The sequence below is a fragment of the Bombina bombina genome, chromosome 2 (genome assembly GCF_027579735.1).
Source record: "Bombina bombina isolate aBomBom1 chromosome 2, aBomBom1.pri, whole genome shotgun sequence".
NCBI lineage: Eukaryota > Metazoa > Chordata > Amphibia > Anura > Bombinatoridae > Bombina > Bombina bombina.
The window spans coordinates 783,226,779-783,248,505 of record NC_069500.1 but is presented as its reverse complement, the minus strand read 5'-3'; the positions used below and the strand labels follow the sequence as shown (position 1 = coordinate 783,248,505).

The following is a 21,727-nucleotide window of genomic DNA, read 5'->3' as shown; positions in this document are numbered from 1 at the left end:
GATACTTCTTTGTGGCAACTGTTTCTAAATAATAAGAACCAGAGACTACCCACCCCTTGTGACCCACATAATGTGTGATGGAGGACGATGATAAAAAAAGGGGTGTGATCCCAGTAACAGCCACATGGAAGGTCCTGGTAGTTGTCCGGTAATAAGAATACTCTCAGCTAAATTTGTGCTAAAAGCCAGTGCCAAACAAACACCTAGAAGAATGAGCTTGCATCTCACTGACCAGTAAAGATGATATACATGTTTTACTGTGGACATATTTTTGAGACATTTTTAAGTCATGTTTTATATCCAACTTGTGCACCAAACTAAATAGTTGTGGCTAACAATTTTAAGGGTGACGTCCCTTTACTTATGCTTACATTGTTTTATGTGAATAAATATATATTTTATTTTATTAATATTTGGCGATATTTTACCAAGATTGCTTGTGATTTTTAGTCTGGAAGGAAGAATTAAAAATCTTTTTTTTTTTATTGTACATATGCACAGAATATATTAGAACATTAAAATCAGCATTTAAATCAGGGCTGGACTGGGAATAAAAAGCAGCCCTAGAAAATGTATAGACCAGCCCTATTTTCCGTTGAGTCAGTAGAATGCGCACACCCCATTTTCTCAAAGGGGATTACTAGGATACTCCTTCCCGCAATATGTTTTTCAGAATTAAATTATATTAGTTTGTATTTAAAAAAAGTGCCAGATTTTTTGTTATTTAGGCACCATACAACCCAAATTGCATCCATTAATCAACCCTTTAAATTGTAGCTTCCCAGCCTCAGCTGCTGCAGCCCACTAGGAAATCTTCTGATATCCTGGTAGGCCAATGCAGCCTTAATTTAAATAGATCTATATAAGTGTCTCACTATAGCTGTCAGTGCTGAAGGTAGGGTTGCCACCTCAGCCATGTTTTCCTGGACACTTATGAGTTACACATGCTGCAGGGTGTGCAAGGAGGAACATGTATTGTTTCTGGACAACACTATTCAAATTCCTCCCTGCACACCCTGCAGCATGTGTAACTTATAAGTGTTCTGTATTTTAAGGAACGGGTGGCAACCCTAGGCCTGAAGGGTAGAACTTATTATGCTATATGATTTGATTGGCCTGGACCCCGAGTGAATTACATCAAATATTTGTTCCTTTTTATGACAATTCATATGATTATTGTTTATATATACAGTATATATATGGTAGTACGACAACACATTTCAATTTCTGTACATCAGTTATTTCTTTTTTTTATTGTTGTTAATTTAAAAAAAGTATACAAATATATATTTTTTTTAAATAATTTTCCTCTTACCTAACCCAGGGGGCATTTCTGGGCATGTTGGAAATAGGGATTGAGTTTCTTCAATCATTTCAGGATCTGGTTTACACAACAACCACATGGAATCTGTTAAGAAGAAATCATGTATTTATATATGTTTTAAACTTATGGTAGAATTCATTATGGTTTTGTTAGTATTTAAATGTTTCTAAAGCAGTTTACAAAATGATACTATCTGACACTATAGGTTTTTGTGGATTTATTAGGTTTTAATAGAATTACGTATCCATATGTTGCTCAGAGTTATATTAATTAGGCTTAGCAGCTGTATAATGAGGTAAATGTCAGTCTCAGTACGGACCCATCAGACTGAAGCTACAACAGCTAAAGCAGAGTTTGTGAGAGTGCTCTAATTACTCTAAATTGGGCGGGTGGTACAGCTCTACTGCTATCTGCATCAAAGCTTAAAAAATTACTTCGGTAGGTGGTTGGGTATGAAGTAAAAATGGCACCTAAGGGAGGTTAAATGGACATTAAACACTAAATAAATTCTTGATAGAATGATGCATTCAAAGAAAGAACAGTCTGAGAATAACACATAGATAAATATTTTTTTAGTTTCATTAGCTGTTTAAATATTGACAAAGTGTAAAGTTTTAGTGTCTATAAAACAATGGGAGCTGCCATGTTGCCAAGGTTACTTTATCTGCTGTGGCCAATTAGGGACAGTTATACATAGGTCACTAGAGTGTGCAGCCAATGGCTGTGTGGAATATAACAGTGTTCAGCACTTCAATTTCTAACAGGAACTGAAAAGCTCATAATTTCAGAATGGAATTACAGGAAAGGGGAGCAAAATAAATAACAAAAGTATATTGTAGAGTTTTTCTTATGTATACAGTTTATCATTTTATATCACCATCACAAAATATTTAATGTTCCTTTAAAGTATTATCTACAGTAAAGTCATTTACACCATTATGCACTGCTGTTTTTTTTGTTTTGTTTTTTTGTTTTAAAATATTGATTATATACTGTCTCTTTATACAAGGACTAAATTAATTTTGAGACCAGTTTAATTTCTCTTTAAATTCATTTCTCTTTAAATTCTCATTAAATTCATTTGAGTTAACCACATTAACCTGAGCTGTATTAAGATGATCTAGGCAACATTGGACCATGAAAAGTCACCCATTTATTACATAAAAGTCCAAAATATAATGCAGTCACATTAGCACTTATAAAGTATTTAATTTATTTTTCAGGAATTGAAATGGTTTATTTTTAATGATTTTATAATTACTTAGAAGGTCTTAAAGACTTCTTTAACCCCCCCAAAATATTATTTTTCTTTAAATGATTCATTCAATTATAAGCAAATATATAGGGTGTGGTGGGGAACTGTGTGACTCCTTTTATTGACAATGTATATGCATTTGGGTTCCATAAGATCAAATTATAGAAAACACTAGAATAATTGGATCTTTTTCTGATGTGTTGCAACAGCCTTTGTTTTTAAAAATTTAAAGTGATCCACTCTCTATCAAATTGTGGTTCTCTCCCTCAGTACCAGTATTGGTCCTCTGTTTGCATCACAGTTTTGTTAAGGTAAATTTCTGTATGTATATTTTCTATTTAAAAATGTATATATAAAAAGGTATATATAAAAATGTATATATAAAAAGGTATATATAAAAATGTATATAAAAAAATAGTGAAAAATATTATATGTCTTTTAGATTTTTTTTCTCAGTAATTTGAAATTATATTATCAACAAATATCTTCAATCAGCAGATAAATACGTACAGAGAGTAAGTTTGCGAAGAGCCTTTATATATTTTTCTGTTTGCACAATAACTTAGGCACATTAGTGTACTACTGTTTTTTTAAACGACCATTAAATACAGTAGAATTGCGTAATCATTTGAATTACAAAAAGATAAGACAACAGCACTTACTGGGAATTTCAAATGAACACTAGGGGCTCGATCATAAATGCAGCGTCGCCCGCAAAAGCCGGCATCAGCTATTTTTTGTTGGATGTTGCTATTACATATACGGCGCCTTATATAATAGCACTACGTATATTTCACCCGTCGCCCACTATTTTTACTCCCATAAACTAACACAGAACCGTTATCGTAAGTCGGTATCACATATTCAGTGCAAGGACTTACGATGCGAAAATGGAGACATTTTACTCCATTTTAACCTCACCACACATAGGCATGCGCAACAAACCTTGTGCTTAGTATATGAGCACCGTAACTCCCTGGAAGTTTTAACAAACACCTAACATATGCGCAGTTTCTACCTGTCAACCACCATCCCCCCAATCGCAATAACTAAATAAAATGTATTAACCCCTAATCCGCCAACCCCCACATTGCAAAGTACCTAATAAAGGGCAAGATTACAAGTTTTGCGTTATGGTGCGGTACGGCTAAACTTGTAATCTTTTGATTGTCCCCCGCACAATCAAAATATATTGGGACTAGTCCTAAAGCCCGTTCACACGGGCCGTGCCGTGATATATTTAATCTCTCTCTCTCTCTCTCTCTCTCTCTCTCTCTCTCTCTCTCTCTCGTCCTCGCGCTGCTTTGTTTCACTGATCAGCTGTGCTGCCGGGTCCTCGCGCTGCTGCCGGGTGGGTGCGCGTGCGATCAGCTGCAAGAGTTTGTCTGAACTGCGCATGACGGCTTCAGACAAACTCTTGTCTTTTATAATATAGGATACCTTTCATTACTAGTGGCTGAAATTTTCAAATCAACCAATAGGATGAGAGGTACTGAAGTCCTATTGGCTGATTTGAACAGCATGAAGAGGAGCCTCCACGCTGGATGTCGCCGCTGTGACCTTTCCTGCTCCGCATTGCTGGGATGAAGATAAAAGACTTTGCTCCACTTGTAAGAAGATGGATGTCTGGACTTCAGGAATGGTGAGTACATTTTTGGGGGTTAATGTTAGTTGGGGGTTTTTTTGGGTGTTTTTTTTTTTAGATTAGGGCTTTTTTTGTTTTTTAATGGGCAGCAAAAGAGCTGATTGCCCCTTTAAGAGCAATGCCCATAAAAATGCCCCTTTAGGGGCAATTGGTAGATTAGATTTTTTTAGAGTTAGGTCTTTTTTATTTTGGGGGGTTGTTTTTTTTATTGTTAATTTGTATTTTTTAGGGAACAGAGCTGATTTCTTTAGGGCAATGCCCTACAAAGGGCCCTTTTAAGGGCTATTGGTAGTTTAGTGTTAGATTAAGGGGTGTTTTTATTTAGTGGTGGCTTTTCTGTTTTTATAGGGTTGTTAGATTAGGTTTTAAAAAAAATTGAATAGTTTTGTTTATTGTTTTTCGTAATATTAGATTTTTTATTTTAATTTAATCTTAGTTTGTTTTTTATTTTAAATTAATTTTTAAAGGTAGTCTTTTTTATTTTATGTAAGTGTAGTTAATTGGGGTTTGTTTAGGGGGTGTTAGGTTAGGGGGCTTAGTGATTAGATTAATACTTTGCATTGTGGAGGGATGGCAGTTTAGGGGTTAATAGGTTAATTAGGTAGATTGCGTTGTGGGGGTTGGCGGATTAGGGGTTGATAGCGTTAATAGGTAGATTGCGTTGTGGGGGGTTGGCGGATTAGGGGTTAATAGTGTTAATAGGTAGATTGCGTTGTGGGGGGTTGGCGGATTAGGGGTTAATATTGTTAATCGGTAGATTGCGTTGTGGGGGGATGGTGGTTTAGAGGTTAATAATTTGTATTATTAGTTGCGATATGGGGATGACGGATTAGGGGTTAATACATTTTATTATTAGTTGCGATGTGGGGGGATTGGCGGATATAGGGGTTTTGATGTGTCGGGTTAATTTTTTGGAGGCGGATTAGACTTTTACGGGTGTTTATTTTGTTTTTTACTTTCAGTTCATAAACTGCCATAAGTCACTGGCGACTCCAGAAATGTCTATTTCCGCACATTTCTGAACGTCAACGGTTTATCTGACTTACGGCAGTATCTGATCTGCCAGCACCGTATATGTGATTCACCCGATGTGCATGGTGAATTTACAGGCGGGGTGGACATCAGCAGTTGCGCTGAAACCTATGCCGTATATGTAATCTCACCCTAGATTTTTTTTTTAAAAAAATGTTTTCCCTGTCTCCCAAAAAGTCCCAGATTAACATTAAAGTGGCAGTTTACTCAAAACATGTATCCCCTTTAATTGTTCCGAATGACCCACTTTACTTGCTGGAGTGTATTAAGTTGTTTACAAGTATTTCCTTTACCCTTATATTGGCATTTGAAATAGTTGATTTAGCCTGTGGTATCCCCACCTATCCTGAAAGTTTTTGGCCTTAAGGCCAAGCTGTGTAAACACAGCCAGTAGAATAAATTACACTCCCAGTGGGGTATAGAAGAGATAAGGTAGTAAAATGTTAAATTTCCATTATTCTCTCCAAGTATTGGTCTTCGGTTTACAGCCAGATATAATATAAAGAAGCATGATTATGTACACAATGTGATAAAGTAATGAGATCTGATTATACATACAAGCTCAACCCATTTTATTAGGTTATGGCTTCAAAACACAAAATCAGCTATTTCATATACACAAATTAACCTTAAAAAGCAAATTCTCATACGTTTTATACTCTGTAGCTGGTAAAAAAAAAAAAAAAGTTATTGGAAACAAATTAAGGGAAAAACTATTTTCTAGTATACTGTCCCTTTAACAATGCTGACTGTAACCATTGAAGCTTTAAACAGGTGAGTGTGAGTCAGACCGGAGAAATCCTGAAAGGAGTTGCAGTACCGGAAGTAATCAACCGATCTAGGCATTTTGTGAGTTGTTCATACTTTTATTCCTGTTCCTAACATAGGACAATATTATGGCATGTGGCACTGTGCACTGTGGTTTATTTGTTGTCATAGATGTTGCAGTAAAAGTCTGACCAAACTAAGCACAGAGCGCTCTCTGGGTGGATGTCACTATGGATTTTGGATTTCATCATTTATTTGTTACTTACTCAAATGGCATTAGTGTCATGGAAACTTTGCAATATGTTTTTATTATTTATTTTGCCCCAATTCCATGTAATTTATCTCTGAAAATTCAGCAACTTCTACTTGAAAAGCACTTTACTGACTTCTCAAGGCTAACCATGCTACATATATTTCCCTTATTGGCTTTAACTGATAACTGCAAAACAGAGTACTTTATATTAACAATATTACAGTGACTAGCCTTTTTGTCTGCTCACGTAAGCCCAGATTTGCTTCTACAATTAAAGGTACAGTCAAGTCTAAAAAAAGCTTTCATGTTTCAAATAGGGCATGTCATTTTAAACAACATTCCAATTTACTTTTATCACTTATTTGCTTTGTTCTCTTGGTAATCTTAGTTGAAAGCTAAACCTAGAAAGGCTCATATGATAATTTCTTGAAGGCTGCCTCTTATCACATGCTTTTTTATTTGCTTTTCACAACAGGGGATATATAGATATATTGTGATCACGCCTGTGGATTGTGGCAGACACTGCACTAATTGGCTAAAATGAAAGTCAATAGATAATAAATAAAATGTCATGTGATCAAGGGACTGTCAGATGATTCTTAGATACAAGGTAATCGCAGAGGTAAAAAAGTATTTTAATATAATAGTGTTGGTTATGCAAAACTGGGGAATGGGTAATAAAGGGATTATCTAGCTTTTAGAACAACAAAAAATCTGGTGTTGACTGTCCCTTTAAGGCAAATTGTGGGTGGAGTTAGGCTATTGAAAAATAAGTGCATTAAAAAGGATCTTAATTTGTTTTAAAAAAAATAAGGAATTGTCTAGTCAAAATTAAAATCTCATGATTCAGATAGCGCAGGCAATTTTAAGCAACATTCTAATTTACTCCTATTATGAAGTTTTCTTCATTCTCTTGGTATCTTTATTTGAAAAAAGCAAGAACGTAAAGCTTAGGAGCCCATTTTTGGTTCAGCACCTGGGTAGAGCTTGCTGATTGCTGTCTAAATGAATCCTCCAATCAGCAAGCGCTACCCAGGTGCTTAACTAAAAAATGGGCTGGATCCTAAGCTTACATTACTGCTTTTTCAAATAAAGATACCAAGAGAATGAAGAAAAATTGATAATAGGATTAACTTAGAAAGTTGCTTAAAATTGCATGATCTATCTGAATCATGAAAGTTTCATTTTGACTAGACTATCCCTTTAAGACTTGGCTGATATGTTATTCTATATCAACACAACATAAATCTCCCTTTACATGTGTTTAACCACGATAATCAGCAGCACTAATTATGCTACTCAGCTTTGCAACTAGTGCAGCTGATAGGCTCAGCAACAGTTTCTGCTCAGGATCAGCAGTTCTCTGCAGCTCCCAAGCAGTATTTAAACTTTGTGTTTAACCCTTTTGCAGGGTTAAAATGCATAGATTTACAGGGTCAATAGAATGTGATGCTTTAATGAAAGAGAGCATATTTTTTCTCACTATAATGGCCCTTTAACCATGAAAGAATATACAAGAAGTTATTGTAATCCTTAAAGGGATATAAAACTCAATTCTTTTTATTTCCTGATTTCGCTAGAGCATGCAATTTAAAAAAAAACTTTCTAATTTACTTCTATAATCACATTTTCTTTGTTCTCCTGGTATCTTTTGTTGAAAAGCATGGCCGTTTTTACAGTGATTTACACACAGTAGAAAACTGCCATCATTTGTGAAAAATTTGTTATAGCAATCCAACGGCTAGATTATGAGTTTTGTGTTATGAGTAAAAAAGCAGCATTATGGGTTATAACGCTGCTTTTTTCACTACCGCTGCTATTACGAGTCTTGTAGGTACAGCTGTCCCGCACACTTTTTTGGCCGTACCGTAAATTAACTTACGCAATTTTCGTAAAGTCTTTTTTCAATGGGACTTCCATAGCGCCGATATTACAAGCTTTTTTTTGGAGGTCAAAAAGTGAGCGGTACAGCCTATCCCACAACATTCGTAACACATTCTAAAGTCAGTATAAAACTCATAACTAAAGTGCTAAAAAGTACACTAACACCCATAAACTAACTATTAACCCCTAAACCGAGGGCCTCCAGCATCGCAAACACCAAAATAAAATTATTAACCCCTAATCTGCTGCTCCCGACATCGCTGCCACTAGAATAAACATATTAACTCTTAAACCACCGCACTCCTGCATCGTAAACACTAGTTAAATATTATTAACCCCTAATCTGCTGTCCCTAACATCGCCACCACCTTCCTACATTTATTAACCACTAATCTGCTGCCCCCAACGTTGCCGCCACTATACAAAATGTATTAACCCCTAAACCTAAGTCTAACCCTAACCCTAACACCCCCTAACTTAAATATAATTAAAAGAAATCTAAATAAAAATTATTATCATTAACTAATTAATTCCTATTTAAAACTAAATACTTACCTTAAAATAAAGCCTAAGCTAGCTACAATATAACTAATAGTTACATTGTAGCTAGCTTAGGGTTTATTTTTATTTTACAGGCAAGTTTGTATTTATTTTAACTAGGTAGATTTACTAACTACCTAGCTAAAATAAATACAAATTTACCTGTAAAATAAAACCTAACCTGAGTTACACTAACACCTAACATTACACAACAATTAAATAAATTAAATAAATTAAATACAATTACCTAAAAAAAAAAAAAACACTAAATTACACAAAATAAAAAACAAATTATCAGATATTTAAACTATTTACACCTAACCTAATAGCCCTGTCAAAATAAAAAAGCCCCCCCAAAATGAAAAAAAAACCCTAGCCTAAACTAAACTACCAATAACCCTTAAAAGGGACTTTTGCGGGGCAATGCCCCAAAGAAATCAGCTCTTTTACATGTAAAAAAAATACAAACAACCCCCCCAACAGTAAAATCCACCACCCACACAACAAAACCCCCCAAATAAAATCCTAACTAAAAAAACCTAAGCTTCCCATTACCCTGAAAAGGGCATTTAGATGGGCATTGCCCTTAAAAGGGCATTTAGCTCTATTGCTGCCCAAACCCTAACCTAAAAATAAAACCTACCCAATAAACCCTTAAAAAAACCTAACACTAACCCCCGAAGATCCACTTACAGTTTTGAAGACCGGACATCCATCCTCAACGAAGCCAGGAGAAGTCCTCAACGAAGCCGGGAGAAGTCTTCATCCAAGCCGGCAAAAGTGGTCCTCCAGATGGGCAGTAGTCTTCATCCAGATGACATCTTCTATCTTCATCCATCTGGCGCGGAGCGGGTCCATCTTCAAGACATCCGGTGTGGAGCATCCTCTTCTTCCGATGTCTAACGAAGAATGAAGGTTCCTTTAAATGACGTCATCCAAGATGACGTCCCTTGAATTCCGATTGGCTGATAGAATTCTCTCAGCCAATCGGAATTAAAGGTGAAAAATTCCTATTGGCTGATGTAATCAACCAATAGGATTGAGCTTGCATTCTATTGGCTGATTGGAACAGCCAATAGAATGTGAGCTCAATCCTATTGGCTGATTGGATCAGCCAATAGGATTAAAGCTCAATCCTATTGGCTGATTGCATCAGCCAATATGAATTTTTCACCTTTAATTCCGATTGGCTGATAGAATTCTATCAGCCAATCGGAATTCAAGGGACGCCATCTTGGATGACGTAATTTAAAGGAACCTTCATTCTGCGTTAGATGTCGGAAGAAGAGGATGTTCCGCGCCGGACGTCTTGAAGATGGAGCCACTCCGCGCCGGATGAATGAAGATAGAAGATGCCGTCTGGATGAAGACTTCTGCCCGTCTGGAGGACCACTTCTGCCGGCTTTTATGAAGACTTCTCCCGGCTTCGTTGAGGACTTCTTGCCGCTTTGCTGAGGACTTCTCCCGGTTTCGTTGAGGATGGATGTCTGGTCTTCAAAACTGTAAGTGGATCTTCGGGGTTAGTGTGGACAGCAATAGAGCTAAATGCCCTTTTAAGGGCAATGCCCATCCAAATGCCCTTTTTAAGGCAATGGGGAGCTTAGTTTTTTTAGTTTTTATTTGGGGGGTTGGTTGTATGGGTGGTGGGTTTTACTGTTGGGGGGTTGTTTGTATTTTTTTTACAGGTAAACGAGCTGATTTCTTTGGGGCAGTGCCCCACAAAAGGCCCTTTTAAGGGCTATTGGTATTTTAGTTTAGGCTAGGTTTTTTTTTATTTTGGGGGGCTTTTCTTTTTGTAATTTAGGTAATTGTATTTAATTTATGTAATTTATTTTAATTGTGTAATATTAGGTGTTAGTGTAATTCAGGTTAGGTTTTATTTTACAGGTAAATTTGTATTTATTTTATCTAGGTAGTTAGTAAATAGTTAATAACTATTTAGTAACTATTCTACCAAGTTAAAATAAATACAAACTTGCCTGTAAAATAAAAATAAACCATAAGATAGCTGCTATGTAACTATTAGTTATATTGTATCTAGTTTAGGGTTTATTTTATAGGTAAGTATTTAGTTGTAAATAGGAATTAGTTAGGTAATGATAGGAATTTTATTTTGATTTATTTTAATTATATTTAAGTTAGGGGGTGTTAGGGTTAGACTTAGGTTTAGGGGTTAATAAATTTAGTATAGTGGCGGTGACGTTGGGGGTGGCAGATTAGGTGTTAATAAATGTAGGAAGGTTGCGGCGACATTGGGGGCGGGAGATTAGGGTTTAATAAATATAATGTAGGTGTTGGCGATGTTGGGAGCAGCAGATTAGGGGTTAATAAGTATAATGTAGGTGGTGGCGATGTCCGGAGTGGCAGATTTAGGGCATAATAAGTATAATGTAGGTGTTGGCGATGTCGGGGGCAGCAGATTAGGGGTTAATAAGTATAATGTAGGTGTCGGCTATGTCAGGGGCAGCAGATTAGGGGTTAATAAGTATAATGTAGGTGGCGGCGATGTCGGGGCGGCAGATTAGGGGTTAATAAGTATAATGTAGGTGGCGGCGATGTTGGGGCAGCAGATTAGGGGTTAATAAATATAATGTAGGTGTCGGCGATGTCAGGGGCGGCAGATTAGGGGTTAATAAGTGTAAGATTAGGGGTGTTTAGACTCAGGGTTCATGTTAGGGTGTTAGGTGTAAACATAGGAATCAATGGGGCTGCGTTACGGAGCTTTATGCTGCTTTTTGGCAGGTGTTAGGCTTTTTTGTAGCCGGCTCTCCCCATTCATGTCTATGGAGAAATCGTGCACGAGCACGCACGTACAACCAGCTCACCGCTGACTTAAGCAGCACTGGTATTGGAGTGCGGTATGGAGCACAATTTTGCTTTACGCTCACTTCTTGCCTGTTAACGCCAGGTTTAGGAAAACCTGTAATACCAGCGCTGTAGGTAAGTGAGTGGTGACAATAACGTGCAAGTTAGTACCGCACCCCTCAACACGAAAAACTCGTAATCTAGCCGCAAGTTATTAGACATCTAAAAATCTGGTGTATCATAGGACAGCTGCTCAAGCTAAAAATTTAAATCCACATGGATGCATTTCAATTTTGAATAGAAGCATTTTTTTTAAATATATATGTATTAGTAGAAATGCTTCTTATGAAAGTTATTGCTGTTTCAAAAGTGTATTTAAGTATGCACCGTGCACCAGCATATAAACAAAGCACTTGCTCAGAGAGCCTAAGGTGCTTGTACCATCTGGCAATAACTCAATTTGTTAATTGCTGACATGATACTCGCCCCACTGGTGCTCTGACCAACTGCAGTATTTAAAATTCTGGTGCCCTGAGAATTTCTAGCTATGTCTCACGTGCACCTGCAGAGAAAAATGTTAATAATACAGTGATAACTTTTACTAAAAGCATTTTTGCCAATACATTTATATTGCAAATATGTTTTTATTCAAAGATGTAATTCATCTATGTGCATTTAAATTTTGACTGGAATGTCCCTTTAAATTTTGGTTGCACAGAAGTGCAACTGGCACCTTGACACAGGAAACTGACACCTTTTACCTCACATCCCACTGGAAGAATTTATATCATTTTGTTTTATATATTTTATGATATAAGCACTGTGTCATTGATGATGTCATGCAATAAATCCCTAGTTTTGTCACTAATGATAAAACAAGCTCTAATGACAAAATAATTGCTTATAAATGAATGCTTATAATTTTTTTTATGAAAAGCAAAACTGTTTAAGGACCACTAAAGGCAGTAGAATGGCTTAATTAACTAGAACATAATAATAAGACATTACCCTGTGCGCTTGTGCACGTGGTCAGTAGGATCTTGTTCCCTAGAAAGTGTGAATATAAAAAGACTAGGGGGCCTATCTATCAAGCTCCGAAAAGAGCTTGACAGCCCGTGTTTCTGGCGAGTCTTCAGACTCGCCAGAAACAGCAGTTATGAAGTAGCGGTCCAAAGACCGCTGCTCCATAACCTGTCCGCCTGCTCTGAGAAGGCTGACAGACATCGCCGGAAATCAACCCGATCGAGTACGATCAGGTTGATTGACACCCCCCTGCTGGCGGCCCATTGGCCGCGAGTCTGCAGGGGGCGGCGTTGCACCAGTAGCTCTTGTGAGCTGCTGGTGCAATGCTGAATACGGAGAGCGTATTGCTCTCCATATTCAGCGAGGTCTGGCGTACCTGATCTGCACTGTCGGATCAGGTCCGCCAGACTTTAATAACTAGAGGCCTAAATGTGATAGTGGAAGTAAATTGGAAAGTGTCTTAAAACCAGTTTAAACATACAGCTTTATTTTGACTTGAGTGTCCCTTTGAAGGATTTAATAAGCACCAAAGATCTCAATTGATAGCCTAGTATTGCAGTTTAAATTTTCAAAACACATTACTGACAGTAAATAATTTTTATCTTATATGCAGGAAGTTTTGCTGGCTGTAAATATATATATTTATTTGTAATCTGTCCATAGTGCCATATTTGAGGCTTCTTTTCTTATACCTTTGAGTCACTATTATTCTTAAGTATTCACTGTGTTTGAGATGAATTTTTGGAATGCTACAGATTTTCACTGCTAGTTTGGGAATGATACTGAACCCAAATTTTTTATTTCACGATTCAGATAGAGCATGCAATTTTAAGCAAATTTCTAATTTATTTCTATTATCAATTTTTCTTCATTCTCGTGCTATCTTTATTTGAAAAAGAAGGCATCTAAGCTAAGGAGCCTGCACATTTTTGGTTCAAAACCATGGATAGCACTTGTTTATTGGTGCTGTCCAATCAGTAAGGACAACCCAGGTTGTTCACCAAAAATGGGCCGGCATCTAAATGTACATTCTTGCTTTTCAAATAAACATATCAAGAGAATGAAGAAAACTTGATAATAGGAGTTAATTAGAAAGTTGATTAAAATTGCATGCTCTATCTGAATCACGAAAGAAAATTTTTGGGTTCAGTGTCCCTTTAATCATTTCACTGAGCATGAAATGTATTTATGATGCAGACTTTATCTAATCTATATATCTGTATCTATCTATCTATCTATCTATCTATCTATCTAGCTATCTATCAATGTGTCTCTATCTATCTTTCTATCTATCTGTCTATCTATATATCTGTTTATCTATCTATTATCAATCTATCTATCTACCTATCTTCTATCTGTCTATCTTTTTTCTAAATGAATTGCATCCACTAAATTGATTTAAATTATAATTTAATTGATATTGAAACCCCAATTATTTCTACTAACTTTTACGTTCCATTTGTTTTATAGTATAAATTTGACCAACAGCACCTGTACAATTACAAATTTGTAAATGTTAGAAATAAAAAAAATATTTTAAAGAATAATCTAAAAAATAATATTACGTTGTTTCACTATGTATATGAATTGAAATGGTCTTGCAGTCTACTCGTTTACATGTCCAAGTGTTATTGATTGATTTGAACACTTTGGAACAAAATAAATAGAAAAGATACTGCTGAGTATGCTTAGATGTAGGTAAAAGTTACCACATTTTTTTATTTCTTGTCAAGTTTCAGTCTAGCTTGCATGATGGGTCAAAAAAGTGCCTTTTTCCGTCTAACAAAAGTTATGAAACATGTTTATATAATTTTAAATGTATTACAGTAACCATAAAATATTGTTACATTGTTTTGATTTAACATGAATTGTACTCCAGGTGCAATAATATGTTATTGTATTTGTCTTTTTAATAAACCAGGGAATTCCTAGGTATAAACGTATGTTGATACTTCTTTTGCAATGCAGTATAGTAATGCAGCCACTGGCACTCGGCTTTGATTAGCATGTGGTTTTATGAGACTAAAAAGACTAGATGTATAAATTTGTAAACGGCCAGGGTACACCTGTTGTGAACCTATCCACATTTCATCTCAAATTGTGGGCAAATTTATTTATTGCTCGAGTTTCTTGCCCCCTATCCTTGTGCAGCCAAATTACCCTGGTCAAATTAATCTGGGGTGATGGCAACTCTAAGTTGGTGGGAGGGTTTATGAAGCAGCGGTTTAAATCACTTCCTCATAAAAGTTCAGATGCAGATTCAAATGAGCAAGTCTGCAACCAATTGAGGCATTCGGACAAAGGCCATATTGTTAATTATGCAACCACACAGCAACTATTGATGACGGAATGTAAACAAAGTCACGTTTTCTAAATCGCTTGCCATGAACATTTACTTTATAAAACAAGTAGACCGATTTATTACTATCTTAAATCAAGAGTCCCATTTAATTAAAGGGACACTGAACCCAATTTTTTTCTTTCGTTATTCAGATAGAGCATGCAATTTTAAGCAACTTTCTACTCCTATGTCTACTCCTAAGCAACTTTTTACTCCTATTATCAAATTTTCTTCATTCTCTTGGTATCTTTATTTGAAAAGCAAGAATGTAAGTTTAGATGCCGGACCATTTTTGGTGAACAACCTGGGTTGTTCTTGCTGATTGGTGGATAAATTCACACACCAATAAACAAGTGCTACCCAGATGCTCAACCAAAAAAATAGCTTAGTTGCCTTCTTTTTCAAATAAAGATAGCAAGAGAATGAAGAAAAATTGATAATAGGAGTAAATTAGAAAGTTGATTAAAATTGCATGCTCTATCTGAATCACAAAATAAAAAAATTGGGTTCTGTGTCCCTTTAAGCAGTTCACATCAGGTGGAAAAACAACATGTTTGTAAACTAACTAGCTAATATTGAAAGCAAGGGTGTAGATTCCAGTCCTACTGCAATTCTTTAAGAACATGAAAAAAAATAACTTGAGCGGTAAGGCTGATGGTTTTAAACCCCTATTACTGAGAGTTATATAATACACAGTCAAATAAGTGAGCACTTAAACTGATTTTATCTGGGTAGGGCTTGGCAAGGATAATTATTACATATTTATTTAGAGGCTTTCTGGGGTTAATAATAAATATAAATAATTAGAGAACACCCCCCTTTACCATCAAACAAAAGTTGTCATACAGTTAGGTAAGCTTAACTGTCCCAACCTCTTTGTTAGGGGTTTACATCTCCAGTTGAGTTGCCCATGCAAATACAAGTCATCCTTTTCTTCCTTATTTAAATTATACCCGGGTTCCCTATAAAGTGCTAGATTATGAGTGGAGTAGTAGTTTGCGCTCGCAGCTTTCTGCATGTGTCGGGTAGCACGCCTATTACAAGTTGAAAATAAATAAAAAGTTTTTGCACAAGTGCTAACCCAACGTGTACAAAAAGCCTAAGTTCGAATATCGCAACTACGTAACTAACACCCTTACTCATGGGCAAACTCAATCACGTTTAACCAAGTGCGCTAACTCGACATGAAATATCAATATTTCCCATTCCATTGTTCTTCACATAGAAGAATATGTTCTATTTATTAAAATCGGGGCGTATTTTGGCCTAGGCAAACAATTCATTTGCCTAGGGCGGCAGATTGGGAGGGGGCAGCACTTTTTTGTGGGTATACTTGATAAAATCTTACAGTTATTTTAGAAGTATTATACAGGTATATAATGGGAGATTTTGCCCAAAGAGCTTACATTCTAGGGGGTATAATAAGAGACTGCCCATAAAGCTTACAGTTTAGAGGTAGCTTTGAACCTTTCTTTTATTGAGATTGTTCTGTTGGCTTTCAGCACTTCGTATTGTGTTTGGGAAAGTATTTTTTTTATAATTTTATATATATATATATATTGCAGCAATAGATAGATGTGTGTCTGCGCGTGAGTGTGTATGTGTGAATGTGTATATGAGTGGGGGGCAACATAAAATCGAAATACATGAACACTTTATTAAATATGAATATTGCATAAATATGCTTTTACATGTTTTCAGCTACTTTACTGTAAAGGGCTCCAATGCACTAATATATATGTCTACATATGTATGTATATGTATTTATTTATGTGTTTATACGTGTATATATGTCTGTAAATACATTTATACATAATTACATATGTACACACACACATATATATTTATAAAAACATACATACATACATACATATGCATATTTAGACATGTATATGTATGTGTCTCAATGTCAAGGCCATTTTTTTCACCTGAAACCTCATATAACTTTTTTATGCTCTTTTTTATATATTTTTTCTTAGGCAGTGTTATTATGAGTGTAATGGTGCTTTTAAATGTATTTTTGATGTTTTTTGTGCAACTTTTTTGACTCTCGTAACAGTTAACCAGAGCTCTAAAGTCGTGATATCCCCATGCGCATTAAATTTGCACTGAGATGTATTGAACATTCACTTATACTTTGTATCTATAAAGGAACACATTGGTCAAACGTTTTTTATTGTGTTTACATACAAAAGAGCGGCATATAAGGGAACCTGTTGCTCACTAACTCCTGTGGACAGCTCCAACATAAAAATGGTTTATTTAGCACAGGAACATCAATTAAAAAACACATCAATACTTTTTAAAGGGACAGTCAACACCAAAAAATGTATTGTTTAAAAAGATAGATGATCCCTTTATTACCCATTCCTCAGTTTTGCACAGAAAACATGGTTATATTAATATACTTTTTACCTCTGTGTTTACCTTATATCTCAGCCTCTTCTGACAGCCCCCTGATCACATGGCTATTTATTTATTATCTATTGACTTGCATTTTAGCCAATTAGTGCAGTATCAGCCACAACTCCACAGGAAAGAGCACGGTATTTATCTATATGGACCACATGAATTGGCAGTATCTTGTTGTGAAAAGCAAATAAAAAAGCATGTGATAAGAGGCTGCCTGTAGTGGCATAGAAACAGACAGGAATTTTGAGGTTTTAAATGTTATAAAGTATATTAATATAACAATGTTGATTGTGCAAAGCTGGGGAATGGGTAGTTAAGGCGTTATCTATTTTTTAAAAAAAATAAAGATTTTAGTGTAGACTGTCCCTTTAAGCATTATATTGTAGATGAAAATAAGAACATGTTTAAATACCTTGTCCCTTTAATTTGTATATCCACTGCTTTTTCAATGGTTTTTTTTATTGTTTTTATAAATATACCAAAATATAGCTAAAATTCTTCCACTTAATGTTTATATGTTGGTTGTTTTCTTAGCACCTGATTCTTTAGGTCAAATGATCTAAAGCTCTCTGCTCCGGCGAGATGATCTAGGAAGTATCGTCAGTATGGCGAGGTTCCTCTAATAATTTACAAAACATACATTTTAGCTTAAGAACCGTTTATCTCACTATGCAGGGTTCCCGGTGTGGAGAGACCCCCTACATTACAATATAAGATCTAAAAAAAATCCCAATGATTTTACATAATTTCTCTATATGCTGGCGAGCTTTTGATCATCGGAACCTTTAGGTGACACAGTTGAAATCTACCCTAATGTCTGTAAAGCACAAGTTGCCTAGCACTGCCAAATACCTATGGCGTTATTCAATAGCCATCTATTTCAAATCTTTTTAATTCACTGAGCCAAAACATTGTACGTGTATTTTTTTCCCTTCATTTTCTAAACCATTACAAACCATTAGAAGAGCTGCCATAAGAATAAAACGATTTACCAAAAAGGGTAGATGAGGTATACCTGTAAAGACTGACAAGTAGATCACAATATTATTTCCCTCTCAGCCCTGTATTGATAGTAGGATCTTAAATTAACATTAAACACTAAATACATTTTTATAAACATTGTATTGAGGTTATTCCCCATCTCCCTCTAGTCATTGGTGGTGCCATCGTACTGAAATCTATCTTTAACTGTGTCCATTACAGTACCAAGGTGTTTGCACATGTGCAACTCATTCAGATAACAGCAGTGAAACCTAGGTTCCAATTGCTGGGACCCATAATAAGAGAGAGGTTCATGAAATGTATTTAGTGTTTAAAGGGACACACAACCCACATTTTTCTTTCATGGTTCAGATAGAACCTGCAATTTTTTTTAGCAACCTACTAATTTACTCCTATTATACATTATTCTTTGTTCTCTTGCTTTTTTTATTTGAAAAAGCAGGAATGTAGGCATAAGAGCTGTCCCATTTTTTTGGTTCAGAACCTGGGTAGCGCTTGCTTATTAGTGGCTACATTGACTGTAAAAGCAAGTTTTATGCTTTAAAAAAAGTGATTTAAGCTATATGTTTAAGTTTGTACTGGTATTACAAAACAACGTATGGTGACAAGTGTGGAATCCTAAGCAGCCTTACAGGCTAACTCTTCCCAAAAGGTAGACAAAAAAATTAGGAACAATGATTAAAGCAGTAGTAAGGTAATCCTGGCAATCAGGCAAAAAATACCCCATAAAACTTAAATACAAAAAAGAAAAATGAACATCCTCAAGTATTCATATAAGTTCTATATCAATCCCCATATTAAAGCCCAGATCTGTAACCAAAATAGGGTAGGGAAATGTAATATAACCTCAATAAACATCTATCTGCTACTTGTATATCAAATATGGGGTAGCGATCTTCTTCTGCTCTCATGGCTGTACCAGAATAATGCTTTCAACTTCTCTCAATGCAAAGTATTATGGAGTTTACGTGGTGTGAAAATATTACAAATTCAACTAATAACAGGGTTTTGTAATGGTTTAAAGGTACATTAGATATTAAAAACATCTCTTGCATTTGTGTAAAAATGTGCTTGTTCCATGCTCTCAAGAGACGCCAAAAATCTAATTCTGTTTCCTAGATTTTCTTCTGAATGTCGTAAATCAATAGCTGGTTTTGGCAATTGGCAACACTATGAAAAAATACAAAAACTATCTAAAATTGTGTGTGGGCTACTATATATTAGTGTCAAGAACTCTATCAAACTAATTAAAACCACATCATCATTTTCCAAAAAGAAAACTAATTATTTATTAAGAAAACTATTAAGAAAATACATTCATACTTCATAATATTTAATATATAAACAAGGATCCTTGTAAAAAAATATTTGTTAAAAAATGCTCCTAAAAATCTGTTTTAAATGTTACTCACTTAGTTACACAGTTTCCAAAGAAACAAGTTTACAGAAAAGTCTTTTTTTTTTGTCCACTTGTTAATATTGTAATTAGATATGAAGTTTTTCCTTTATTTTCAGTATTCCGTTGGATCCATATTTTGTTAAAAAGTATCTTGTCAAAGAAGCTGTGAGTACTCACATTTACTTGTATCGGTGTGTTGTTTCAACTGTTCCTCACTGCCGGTGTTCTATCGAAAACTCTAATACATTGAAAACTCCAATGTGATGTCACTTCCGGTGTTTCCATACATCTGATTGGTCTGTGTCTCAGTGAGTGAGAGGTTTCACAACCAATCAGATGGGCACTGTAATCGCCTATCTTCACTATCTATGTTGCCTCCGCCTGGGGGGTTCAAGGGGGGCTTGGGTTTACTTGGAGTGTGTGCCAGAGGATTGGCGGTCGCCCCCCAAGACAGGCAAAACAGATAGTGAAAATAGAAGTCACCAGAAGTGACGTCAGATTGGAGTTTGAGGAATTGGAGTTCTCGACAGAACACCGGATTTTATCTCCCCACTGTCTCCTGCTAACGTTAGAGCGTGTTTTCAGTTCAGCCTTCCGGAAGTGATGTGGTTCGCTAATTTGTCGGGTTTTCTAATTTGTCCGAACACCGTCAGCGAGGTACGGTTGAAACAACACACTGATACAAAGTAAATGTGACTACTCACAGCTTTTTAGACAAGATACTTTTTAAAAAATATGGATCATTGATCGATACTAACAATTTCAGGTATACCCATAAAAAGGGAAAACTCCATATCTGATTACACTATTAAATAGTGGACACTAAAACAGATTAAACAAAAGACTTGTTTATTTGGAAATTGTATAACTCAGTGACATTTAAAACAGATTTTTAAGATAATTTTTTAACATTTTTTTGCAATGAACGTTGTTTATAAATTAAACATTCGGAAATATGAATCTATTTTCTTAATAAATCATTAGTTTTCATAAAGGGACAGTCTACAATAGAATTTTTATTGTTTTAAAAGATAGATAACCCCTTTATTACCCATTCCCCAGTTTTGCATAACAAACACACTTATATTACTATACTTTTTACCTCTGTGATTACCTTGTATCTAAGCATCTTCTGACAGCCCTCTGATCACATGACTTTTTATATATTATCTATTGAGTTGCACTTAGTACTGTGTTGTGCTAACTCTTAAATAACTCCACAGACGTGAACACAATGTTATCTATATGGCCCACATGAACTAGCAGTCTCCTTTTGTGAAAAGCAAATAAAAAAGCCTGTGATATGAGGCTGTCTTTAGTGGCTTAATTTTTTGGATATTGAAGTCGAAATTATTAATGATGAGATAAAGACCAGAACTTATTTTAAAAAAGTCTACTCAAACAATTATATAGACTCTAAGTGTTGCCACCATAAAACGTGGAAAAACAATTTACCCAAAGGTCAACTACTTAGAGTAAAGAAAAACTGTACAGACCCTACGGATTATGAACAACAATCCAAAATCCTAATTAACAGATTTATACAAAAAGGTTACAATGGAGATAAAATTGAACAAATGGCCAAAAACATTGGGGACATAGATAGAAGTACATTAATAAAAAGAGATAAAAAGAGAAAAAAAAAGAGAAATAAAACTAACAAGAAAGAGATTAATAATCAAACACTGGAAGTACCAATAATTGCCACATATTCAGCACAATATAAAATGTTTGCAAAAATAGTAAAACAACACTGGCCCCTACTCTTAAAAGACCCAGTAATTGTACATACGCTTGAGAGGAACCCTAAATTCATTTATAAAAAGGCGAGAAATTTTAAAAACATGTTAGCTCCTAGTGAGTATAAAAAGTAAAAAGTATCACTTAATGGAAGTGTGAAAGATCTTAAAGGAAACATGATTGAAGGTTTTTTTCCATGCCAACAATGCAAGTCATGTAAATTCAGTACAAAATTAAAAAGCATAAAATCAGATTAAATCAGGTAAACTTTTAAAAATAAATGGAATAATAAGATGATCTGATA

At 35.3% G+C, this 21,727-nt stretch overlaps 1 protein-coding gene across 2 annotated transcripts in view; it reads right to left on the bottom strand.

Annotated features, from left to right (window-relative positions):
* Nucleotides 1-21,727, bottom strand: part of LOC128649597 (beta-1,4-galactosyltransferase 2-like) — a 109,537-nt gene that overhangs the window by 80,277 nt on the left and 7,533 nt on the right. For both annotated transcript variants that reach the window (XR_008400681.1, XM_053702953.1), the window contains exon 2: nt 1,316-1,408. Coding sequence is in view for 1 of the 2 variants with exons in the window: in XM_053702953.1 (XP_053558928.1) it covers nt 1,316-1,408 (93 nt within the window). In the remaining variant the exon portion in view is untranslated. The remainder of the gene's footprint in view (nt 1-1,315; nt 1,409-21,727) is intronic.